Source organism: Giraffa tippelskirchi, chromosome 2 (assembly GCF_054371585.1).
Source record: "Giraffa tippelskirchi isolate mGirTip1 chromosome 2, T2T-mGirTip1v1.2.pri, whole genome shotgun sequence".
NCBI lineage: Eukaryota > Metazoa > Chordata > Mammalia > Artiodactyla > Giraffidae > Giraffa > Giraffa tippelskirchi.
The window spans coordinates 117396446-117408752 of record NC_137276.1 but is presented as its reverse complement, the minus strand read 5'-3'; the positions used below and the strand labels follow the sequence as shown (position 1 = coordinate 117408752).

At 44.3% G+C, this 12307-nt stretch overlaps 1 protein-coding gene across 5 annotated transcripts in view; it reads left to right on the top strand.

The window, feature by feature from the left end:
- The window catches only part of SIPA1L2 (signal induced proliferation associated 1 like 2), a 238301-nt gene extending 235425 nt beyond the window's left edge, over positions 1 to 2876 (top strand). For all 5 annotated transcript variants that reach the window (XM_081570374.1, XM_081570377.1, XM_081570375.1 and 2 more), the window contains one exon: positions 1638 to 2876. In XM_081570374.1, coding sequence (XP_081426500.1) covers positions 1638 to 1784 — 147 coding nt within the window. In that variant the 3' untranslated portion in view covers positions 1785 to 2876. The remainder of the gene's footprint in view (positions 1 to 1637) is intronic.
- The last annotated feature ends 9431 nt before the right edge of the window (positions 2877 to 12307 follow it).

Here is a 12307-nt window from a genome sequence, read left to right as displayed (position 1 = left end):
CAAGATGGGTGGATTAAGATCATTTTTGAGGGGTGGATACTGGAGAAATTATTTTAAAAAGACAGCAGGCAGTGATCAGGCAGTTGGGGCTTGAAACATTTAGGAACATGTGCAGTTATCAATAATAGCTTCAAGGTCCAAGATATGACTGGGGCGGGGTGAGGGGCAGTGAGGAGGGTGGGCTTCAAGATCACAGAAAGGCTGAATCATGTGGAATGTCTTTTGGGTCTTGAAATCATTAACAGACATGATGAATGGAGAAGGAAAGAAGAAAAGTGAACCATGTTCTAGAATCTTCCATGATGGGAAGGACTAGAGATATAGTTGACCATAGTAAAGAGCAAGGGTGCCCGGTCTTACAGCCAATGTCATGCTCTCAAAGGAGCTGGGATTTTAGGAGAGAGCAATTACCTGCACTGGGCAGCAGGGGCGAGGTGTCGGCCTGCCTTGCCTTTAAGCTCCGTGCTCTTCAGAACAAGCCCTCACGCTTCTGAGCTGCTGGGAAAGCAGCATCCCCAGGAGAGAGCCAAGACTCATTTACAGCCGAAAATGAAAGGAAGGCTCAGGGAAGAAGTTGTTGAGAGTATAGAAGGTTTTAGTGACAGGACACATTCCGTGGGTAGAGGAGAAGGCCTGAGGGTCATGAGAGGCTGGCAGCTGAGCTGCAGCAGGGATGTCTGAGCTGTGTTGGGAATGAAAGCCCCAGAGCTTGGGGAGAACAGGAGCTTGAGCTTCTTGTAGTGACCAAGAGAAGACCAGACTTGAGTGGGCTGAGTTAGCAATCAGTCCTAATCCAAGCCGTCTCTTGAGACTGGCGTCTTTGTTCATTAAATGAGGCAAGTGGTGTTGGGGATGGGTTGTGGAGGGACAGGATAAAGGACCAGACATCAAGGACAGGACCAAACATGCTGAGGGGGCCAGTCTCCTGAAGAGCCTGAGCTCCCAGCTCAGTGCTGCAGGTGTGTCTGCGGTGTTAACAATCAAATGTCCTCCCTTTAAAACTAGCACTCACCGTGATGATGACCCCCCACCTCCTCTTTCTCTCTGGGTCAAGACATCCCTTTCAGCATTTGCAAGCTCAAATTTGTGTTGTAAATTTTTCTTTACTGTCTATTAGAAACTCTGTATGTGATTCTTCTGAAAAATCTTGATTATTTGAACAGTTTTTAGTGGCACACTTTGAAGGTTATTATGGAAATACACCTTTCCAGGAAAGCTTTCAGATGAGATGAGATGAGATGGTGAAAATCAAGCCCACAATCAGCAGCTCTGCGGATTCTGACTTGTCCAGTGAGAAGGCATGCCATGGAAGCTGTGTCCTCCTATCCAAGGCTACACCTCTTCCCAGGCCCCGTTTTTCAGAGAGAGGATGGTAGAAACTGGTTAATCACCTTCCCATATGACAGCTGTCTTGGCTCCTATTGGGAACAAAGTGGGATGAAAGGAAAGAATATTCTTAGTTACTTACTCTCACCTTCATTTTTGGGGAAGCCAGAACAGGCAGTCAGATCTCCTCTGCCCCCAAGAAATAAATACATAAATCTGTAAAATACATAAATACATAAGTAGGGATAGAAGTGCTCAGACTGCAGTGTCTGGCAGGGGCATGACTGTCTGTCTCCATCCCCCACTCCCAGGAGAAGCAGGACAAGGCGGTGCTGCAGGCGGAGGTGCAGCACCTGCGGCAGGACAATCTGCGGCTGCAGGAAGAGTCGCAGACGGCTGCCGCCCAGCTGCGCAAGTTCACAGAGTGGTTCTTCAACACCATCGACAAGAAGCCGTAATCAGGCCACCACCCAACTCGGGGCCCTCCCAGAGTCCCTTCATAGTCGCCAGCATGTGGTTTCTTGCTGTGCTTCTGGCCCATCGTAGCTGTGTCTGCTGTCCCACTCTGTCTAGCACCATGCCCCCAGCAGGACAGGGAGCCACCGTGTGACCGCAGAGAGCAACACCCCTGAAGATGAATGTAACGCTGGTGTCGAGATGAATGTAAACTCTGGTGTCAGTGTGGACCTTTCAGGCTCTGCTGAAATGGAGTTCTGTGTGGGCTTACCTCACGAGGAATGACTGTTGGGCTTTATGTATCAGGTGACCCGGTAGAGATATTAAAACAGTTTACCATAGTTTGGGCTTTAGAATTGTAAAATAAACATAAGAACAAATAATCAGACATATACTTTAATGTTAAAGGTGCTCTATTTTTTGGGATGTACAGTAGTTTTATTTCCACAGCCACATTATCATAGCAATAAGAAAGAAGCAGATGAAATAGTTGGAAAAGCTGTGTCGGGGCAGGGGGGACAGAAAAAGCACTGATGTGTCTAACACGAGTTCAAATGCAGTTCCTTTAGAGACTTATTTATTTGCAGGAGCAAACGGTGCCTGAATATTAACAGTGTTCTGATTTAAAAAAAAAAGATTCATATGCCTTGTAAATGGCTCACTGAGTAGTCACTTCAACTCTTAGTTCACTTTTGTATAGTTAATGCTCTGTTGAAAAAAAGCGTCAACCTGCTTACTTACGAGAGCTCTCCTGTGTGCCGTGAGCCAGCAGAATCACTTGTACAATGCCAAATTTGTTTATCTTTGTACAGAAGCTTTGATGAAGTGTCTTGTATTTAACACCGTTATTTAAGCTTATTTAACCTTAAAATGTTAATTTTATAAACCTTGGTTTCACCTACGCTATGACGGAGGGCGGTGTAGGTGGCAGAGGGCTCAGAAGAGGCTGAGTGAAGAGCGGGGCCGGACCTTCTAACAACTGGATGCTGCTAGTAACAAGTTGTTTGTATTGCTTTACCATTTTTAACTGTTCTATTTGAGATGAACGTACATTTTGCTTTTTTTTAATAAATGTTTAAAATGAGTCCACACAAGGAACAGTGTTGTCAGGTGAATGTAGACTTTGATGCTCTGATATGTCAACAATCTGAGTGTATGAGAATTTATTCTGGGTCATTTAGGACCTTAATCTATACTGAGTACTACTTAGCCTTCTTACAGAATCCCAACCTGATTTAAAGTAAAGAGTTACTAGTAGTGGTTAATGGTTGCCACGTGCCATACCCTGTTCTTTGCACTTTTCATCCATCTCACTGAACCCTAGCATTACCCTTCCTAGGTGGGTGCTGGGATTCCCATCTTACAGCTCAGTAAACAAAGGCTGAAGCCAGGCAGATGCTTTTTCTTTACAGGGTAACCAAGCAGATACAAAAGTTGATGTTATTTAGAGAAAACAAAGGAACCTGATCTAACCTACCTGAATGGACAGTCTTCCCACCTTCCTAAGCCATACCAGTAGATGAGACCAGAAGGCTTTTGTTTGTTTTCTGGTCATGCCACATGGCATGTGAGATCTTAGTTTCCTGAGCAGGGATGGAACCCATGCCACTTGTACCAGAAGCAGAGAGTCTTAACCACTGCACTGCCAGAGAAGTCCCACTAGAAGGTGTTTGTTTTGTTTTTGAAGAAATTCTTCTCTGTCTATACTAGGGCTTCCCTGGTGGCTCAGTCACTAAAGAATTCACCTGCAATGCAGGAGACTTGGGTTGAATCAATGGGTTGGGAAGATCCCCTGGAAGAGGAAATGGCTACTCACTCCAGTATTCTTGCCTGATACTAGCAAAGAATGAATCATCTCTCAAGTCTTCCCCCAAAGGCCATGCCAGAGAACATGACCATGTGTTGGCCTTTAGGACTTTTTTTCAAATGAATGTTTCCAGTCAGCAGCCAAGCTGTAGAAAATCACTGTCCTGCTCCCGTACTGCATGTGGTTTTGAGCAACTTGATGTCCTCATGGACACTTGTTAATTACAAAATGTACCCTTAGCAGCTCAGCACAGTTTTCTATATGGACTTACTGTGTATAAACTAAATATTAGACTGTATCCACTAAAAGTTATTTTTATTTCAGAATAAGTAATATCAAACAGGTTTTTGCCTAACCATATGCAGTGATCTATTATGTGTTAAGGCCATTTTCACATATGACAAAGTTAATTTTTATTTCATAGGCTTTATCCCTCTATTCTCAGTCTTAAGGAGCAGGTTTATCATTAAAAATATAAATTACTTTGGGCATGGGCAGAGAATATAACAATATAGTCCTGCCTTCATTGATATCACAGTTATCTTTGAAATACCAGGAATCGTCTGTCCTGCTAACCCATTAAAATGCAGAAATTGATGACATGTCATTAAGTGAGGTCTCCTTCAAACTCATGAAACCATAAACCATAGTGCTTGTCTTCAGAGCCAAAGATCAAAGAGATATCTATAAAAAACAGTAAGAAGCATGGTCTTCATAGATTTCTTCATGAAGAACTGTGACGATGGTCAGTAGTGAGAACATGGATATTAACATCACTTGGCTCCTTGTGTAAAATGTGGGCCTGGGAAGCCTGGATTGCAGTTTAAGAAGAGAACAGACATGAAATTTAGACTGACCAAAAAACTCTGGTGGTAGAGAAGCTGTGAATATGATCTCTTGAAGAGTTGACCCTACTCTTTTTCCCACAAAGAAGGTGAGTCACTAGAACAAGCCACCATCTATGGCAAAGCCATTCTCTCTGCCACAGTCCCTGTGAACTAGACTCACGCAAATCTTTCTGAGAGACAAAGGCCCACCACTTTTAGTCCCAGCCTCTGAAAGTTATTGATTCATCTCACATCCTCTGAAATCAAGCCAATGTTTGCTCTTCAGAATTTCCAAGTTGGGGGATGTAGCAGGGGAAGGGAGGGTTGCAGGAGGAGGTGATGAAGATATTTATAGATGCTTTGCCCTTTTGGGTGACTGGTTAGTAAGAATCAGTACCAGTTCACTTGAGCATTTGTGGATTCGGTTCCTACACATTTAAAACCACTCCCCTAGTTCTAGCCGATGCAGTTTATGCATATTACACACTAGCAGAAAGGAAAGGAGATAGAGTTGACTGAGTTTAATTCAACACCTGATTAAAGGCAGGTGGGAGGGAAATATGTTTGTTAATGCTCCTCAGAGGGAACATTGTAAGAGACATGCAAAAATCCCAGGAATGCATTGGGTTTCTGACCTCTGACCTCCAAGTTAACCCAAAGACCTAACTTCCTCAGTTCACTTCAGTCTCTCAGTCATTTCCAACTCTTTGCCACCCCGTGGACTGCAGCACTCCAGGCTTTTCTGTCCATCACCAACTCCTGGGGCTTACTCAAACTCATGTCCATTGAGTCAGTGATGCCATCCAACCATCTCATCCTCTGTCGTCCCCTTCTCCTCCTGCCTTCAATCTTTTCCAGCATCAGGGTCTTTTCAAATGAGTCAATTCTTTGCATCTGGTGGCCAAAATATTGGAGTTTCAGCTTCAGCATCAGTCCTTCCAATGAATATTCAGGACTGATTTCCTTTGAATTGACTGGTTGGATCTCCTTGCAGTCCAAAGAACTCTCAAGAGTCTTCTCCAACACCACAGTTCAAAAGCATTAATTTGAACTGGGCATTCTTTGGCGATCAACTTTCTTTATAGTCCAACTCTCACATCCATACCCTAACTTCCTGACTGCCAATAATAAGAATTACACAAAAGCTTAAGCCCAAAGAAAGTCTTCTAGTGAATTTTATAAAAGGTTTATATGAGCATCACTTCCTGAAGTGCCATTCTTATATTTTAACTTATAAAATTCAGAAACTGTTACTTTAAAAAAATATATTTTAAGTTCCCTCTAGTTCATCTTAATATCAGAAAATTCAACTATTCAATTATCAGCAGACTCTGAAACATACCACCCTCTGTTTTCCATCCCTAATATCCGACCTACCAAAAATTTGCTGAGCAGCTTGGTTTTTCACAAGTGCAGATAAGAAAATCATCAACACCTTTGACATGCAAATACCCTTTGGCCGCTTATTAGAGAACAGGATTAAGGGTTAGACTACCCATGTCTTGGCCGTCAGCATCCATCAATCAGCCCCTTAGGTGCTGATGTAAAGGAACTTTTGTTGTTTAAATATCAGCTCCTCCCCTAGCCTTTCCCTGTGCATTGAAATGGGGAGGAAGGTCCTGTACAGGAGGGGATTCAGAGTCATAGCATTTCAGTAAATCATCTGCCTCGTCCAGATTGGTGCTGTCTTGGAGAAAATGGCTATAAATACACATCTGCAGCTGGAGATGTCAGCCCCTGGCAGAAATTCTCCATCGTTGTGCAGAGCATCAATGGGGCCCGGGCGTCTGGATCCTCGCCCCTCTTCCCCATGACCGTAATCATTGATCGCAAACCAAGTGGGATCTTGCTGAATGCTCCATTAAACCAGAATAATTAAACATGGCAGTCATGGACTCTTCTAGGATCTGATTAAACACCTTGCAGAAGTCATTACTGAACCCCATCTGGGCTGAGGGCTTGCCAAACAGCAGGCTAAAACCCACAATTCCCACTGCCATGAATAGAGAATTCTGAGACTGGGCTTTCTGTATCCCTGTAAATTAAGCACTTGAGAACTCAGCACTGTTCAGGGGGAAAAGGGACACTCTCTGACCACAGGGTGCAGGGGTCTGAGGGTTTAACTCCTCAACTCCTTCTTGAATCTTTTTATCACTTCTCTTTAACTATCCAAAGACCATCATTCAGTCAACATCATCCTAAAACCATTTCATCTCTTGAGTTGCTGAGCTCTAAATAGAAGGAGGCATGGTGGTGACCTAGTTAAAGAGAATAGCATGTGGGGGACATGCTGCTTATACTAATTCCATTGTGGAGATGAACTCTGAAATCCAGTGTTTCCTCCTAACTGAACAGGTTCTTGTTCTATTCTTTCAAAGCAGGAGCCTCTTAAGAGATTTGCCCTGAAATGTAAAATTGAACTAAATTTGGCTACCCTAATGGTCTGCCGTCTCATTGTCTGTATGAGGATTATTCCTGTCAGTGACATTGATTTCCAAATGAGAAGTTATATTGTTTAAATGTTCTCTAATAATGCAGCCATGTGCAGAAAGATGCCTAAGAATCCCACATTCACTCATTCAAAGAACAACTTGGGTAAATGAGCTTAGTTCTACCGTATAAATACATTACATTAATGGATGTGAACATCTAACTTATAGATGCACATTTTATTTATAAAAATATTTGCCAATATATATGACCACTTTCAATATCTTGCTTGGAAATTTTGACACCACCAGTCCTTCTGCAATAACCATTGCCTCTTACAGAAACCTGTTAGCTTTATTCTCTGAGATTTCATCATGCATGGCCTTGTCTCCTCTTGAATTATACCTTGTGATGAATTGTATCATAAATGAAAAGGATAGGGCTAGGACAAGTGTTTGGCAAGGATGTGGAGAACCTGAAACTCTGATGCATAGTTGATGGGAATGTAAAGTGGTGCAGCCACTATGGAAAACTGTATGATGGTTCCTCAAAAAATTAAACAGAAATACCATGTGATCCAGCAATTCCACTCTGGTCATTACTTCCCGAAAATTGAAAGCAGGAACTCAGATATTTACAGATTCATGTTCACAGCAGCCCAGATTCACCGGAGCCAAAAGGAGGAAGCAATCCAAGGGCCCATTGATGAATGAATGGATAAACAATGTGGTTTATACCGACTAAGGAATTTTATTCAATCTAAAAAATGAATGACTTTCTGGCACAGGGTACCATATGGATGAACCTGAGGACATCACAGTAAATGAAATAAGCCAGCAAAAAAAGGACAACTGTATGATTCCACTTACAGGAGGTACCCAGAGCAGTTAGAGTCATAGACACAGAAAGTAGAATGATGGTTGCCAGAGGCTGGGGGAGGAGAATGAGGAGCTGTTGTTCATGGACACAGACTTTTGGTTTGGGAAGATGTGGATAGCAGATGGTAGTGATTGCACAAAATATGAATGCGCTCAATGCCAATGCACTCAACATTTAAAATGGTGAAAATGGTCAACTTGATGTATAATTCATCACAGTTAAGTTGGGGGTGGGAACCTGAATGAGTTCATTTGAGGGGACTTGAGATGGACAAGCATAGAGACATTGGAAAGCGCAATCTTACCTCAAAGTCTTGTTGGAACAAATGCAGGAAAATATACAACACCACCAGTGTGCTCTCCGGATGTCAGAGAGCAGCCAGACTTTGATTGATTGCCATCTATTCAGATAGACGTCATTCCAAGAAGTTAAGTTCTGGAGGCCCGCAGGAGAAGCAATGGGGGAAGAAGCCCTCTCTCCAAAGAGTGATTAATTTGGTAATTAATGCAAAGCAGAGGAAGAATGATTCTGAAATGTTTGCTCCAGGCCCTAAATTTTCACAGTTAGCTCGACAGTTGTAGCATCTGGTAGGACAGGGAGGTTGGATGAGCTAAAGTGTGAGATCAGACGCCAGGGCAGCAGGGAAAGGATTAAAGACGAATAGCTTCAGGGGTGCTTGAGGATTCTCAAGCCTGAAAACCATGTTTCAAAGGAAGGAAAAACAAAGGCCGTTATGAGAAGACCCTGGTACTGATTGGAAGGAAGAAGAGCCACAGAGCTCGAAGGGACCAACCCCTTCACTTTATATAAAAAAGGACTCTGTGCTGGATGGATGGACTGAGGGCTGGGAAGCCAGGCAAGGCCAGGTGTATAACCTGGTCTGCGATAAGGTGGTTCTTCAGTCACAGTGAAGGAAGTGTTGTGTTTGTGAATTTCAGACACTGTTTGCATTTTGGGTAAGGATACCTGTACCCAAGATCTTTAAAATATTTACTATTTTCATTTATTTATTTGGGTGCACTGGGTCTTAGCTGTAGCACAAGGGGTCTTTGACCTTCACTGTGGCATGTGGTTATCTTTTAGTTGCACCTCGAGAACTCTAAATTGTGGCATGTGAGATCTTTCTCCCTGGCCAGAGATGGAATCCAGGCCCCCTGCATTGGGAGTGCAGAGTCTTAGACACTGGACCACCAGGGAAGTCCCTGTACCCAAGATTTGACTAATGTCAGTCAAGTTAGAACAAGACAGAGAAGTAAAAATAAGGAAGCATCACTGGATACCTTTGAGATGAGGAATCATTGTGGGAGCCCTAATGAAAGTTTCAACACTGCCTGAAATCATTAATTCTGTATTGAACCTGCTGATAGCATGGCTCCCACAGTAATTTCTGCCCTGACCATTGAATCCTTGAGCAAAATCAAGGCACAGATGTAGAGCAAGTCAGATTCAAGACTCCAAGGCTCCACATCACCACTGCAGAGGTGCTAGGAGGATTGCCCAGTTTCTCATTCCTCAAAAAGGAGAAATGTCGAGCCCAGCCCTGCACCTGAGCTGACAGAGTCCATCCAGAAAGGCAGATGGATAGCAAATGTGCTCGTGGAGGACACAGGGTCAGGGCTCCCCACTTCCATCCAGAACCTCTGGGGCTTCCCATTGATCAGTCATGGCACCTTTACCTGGAGAGGTCATGGTTAGCCAGTGCCTTTGGCAGTTATTAAAGGGCTAATCAGGTGGTCTTTGTTTTCACAGAACTGCTGTGGCCAGTTACAGGCCTTGGCTAGCTGTGAGGGAGCTGGGAAACAACCCTTGGTGCCCTTGACTATGACATAAGCAGAGGACAGAGTTTTAACATGCACGCCTCCAAATTCTGCTTCCTTCTGCTCACCAGCCTTGGCAGGAAGAGAAAGAATGCTGAGTATTCACATGACCTTGGCTGTCCCCACTGCTTAGAGTGTGACTCAGTTCTGCAGTTAAGAGGTAAATTCTCTTAAATAGTTGCCTGGACAGGATACGTCACCCCACAGTGGCATACCCCACTTTCCTTCACCAGGAACATCCCCACGCTGAGTTCCGGAGAAGGGGCAGAGCCTGCTTGAGAAGGCTGAGGCTATCAGTGAGTTCTTGTTCAAGATGTTCTCTGCAGGGACTTCCCTGGTGACCCAGTGGTTAAGAATCCACCTGCCAATGCAGGGGACATGGGTTCAACCCCTGGTCCGGGAACTAAGATCCCATATGACGAGGAACAACTAAGCCCATGTGCCACGACTAGAATTTGAGCTCTAGAACCCTCGACCAGCATACTGAGCTCACATGCCGCAACTACTGAAGCCATGCATCCTAGAGCCTGTGCTTCACAACTACTGCAGTGAGAAGCCTGAGCACCGCAATGAGAGAAACGCCGTATGCAAAAATGAAAAGCCCTTGTGCCACAATGAAGACTGATTGCAGCCAAAATATTAATTAATTAGTAAAAAAAAAGAGATGCTCTCTGCCCATTTTCCACCTGCAGGAACCAGGTGGCCACAGTCTGTGCTTTTTAAGAGTGATAGTTGGGGGTTCCCTGGTGGCTCAGTGGTAAAGAATCTGCCTGCCAGTGCAGAAGACCCAGGTTCGATCCCTGATCCAGGATGATCCCCATGCCGAGGAACTACTAAGCTCATGCGCTGCAACTATTGAGCCAGCACTCTGGAGCTAAGAGCAGCGACTGAGCCCACACACCACAACTAGTGAAGCCCACATGCCCCAGAGCCTGTGCTCTGCAACAGAAGAAGCCACCGCAATGAGAAGCCCACACACCTCTAATAGAGAGTAACCCCCACTCACCACAACTAGACAAAAGCCCATGCTGTGATGAAGACCCAGCACAGTCAAAAATAAAAAATAATTAAAAAAAAAAAAAGGAATAGTTGGGTCAAATTTGTCAAATATCAGAAAACCCTGGAAGAAACATCTCATATCAGGACCTTTTTTCCTTAGCAGAATCTAGGATCTAGATAATTTATGGATAATATTTTCATGTACAATGTTAGTACTTTCGAGAGTTTTGTCCTGTAAATGGATAATCAATGGATCATCTCCCACTGACACATAACTCCTAACCACCCACAATGACATGTCCCTTCTTTCCCCAGCCCCTTCCTCCCCTGACCCAGACTATTTGCACTATCTGCTGTGGGGTAGACCCCAGGGTGGGCGTTGAGCAGACAGCCTGAGTCTCCGTCCAAGGAAAAGATGCTGTGGGAAAGATGACTTTATGACCAGATAACTCACAATTCGCTGTGGAGTCTGTAACAACACAAGGACCAACCAAGTGATATGGGGTGGGGGGTGGGCGGGCAGGGGAAGGGCTGCCAGGAGGATGGTCCCAGGACCACCAGCTGGCTAGCCCTCACCCCACAACTCATCTGGTCTTCATTCCATCTCCCACTTGTTGCTGAGAGAAGCACAGTGATAGACTCTCTTCCCAGGCATGATAGGAAAACATCTTACACCCTGGGTACCAGAAATCAAACAAAATATGGGATTAACTTCACAAGGTCCTTTTATCTCCATTTTGACAATTTCTTTGTCAAAGAGAATGATCAAGGATATTTAAAGTAATAGAATCAACATCTTTTTGAGGTCATCAAAGTTGAGAATTCTTGAAATGATCCTATGATATGACATAATTCAACTGTTTTAGAGCATTTCTGTCCTCCAGACCCATATGGTTGGCAATATATAGAGGAATGTACCAAAATATCATTGACAATCTTTAAGAAATAAATAAAAAAGCATGAGTGATACTTAAGATAAAAATCAATCTTGCAGCAATTATTTTTAGGAAAGAAAGAAAATGCATCTTACATACCAGTGCTGTCCAATAGGAATATATACATATATTTTTATTTGAAGTACAGTTGCTGTAAAGTCATTTTCTTTTCCTGCCAGTGTGCACCACTATGATGAACTATTTTCTCAATTCAAACCCACAAACACCTATATAGGCAATGGCTGCTTTCAAGTTGGGCAGTGCTGGTGGAAACCGTATGCTCAGGCAGACAGTGTAAATCAGCTCGTGTGTGTGTGTTCATGTGTGTCTGTATATTGTCTTCTGGGACTTGATGGGCATCAGTGGCAGAAACCAAATGGGACAATGGAAGGAGGCAGGATATACCATAGAGTTGGGAACCCCAAGGCAGCCCAGGTGCCCAGTGTGAGGGGGCCACAATACTGCCCCCAGGCAGGTGAGACTCACTTGGGCCACCCCAGAGCATCAGCTCTAAACTCCGGCAGCCCCTTCCTGGTCTGGGTCACTCAGGGACAGATGAGAAGAGGGAGGCTGAGCCTGGGAGGAGGCATGGGGAAGTCCCAGATGGCTGACTGGTCATCCCTCTCTGCATAGAAAACCCAGGACATGGGAGGAGACCTGGCTGCTGGGTCTCAGCTCCAGGCTCCCCTCGAATCTCACCAGGGCAGAGTGGGCTGGGGCACCCTGGGCTGTGAACGGAGCTGCAAAGAGACCTAATAATGCATTTTCCCAGTGAGGCGCCAACTCATTTTAAGGGATGCCAGCCCGTCTCCCGTGCCAAAGTAAACTCCT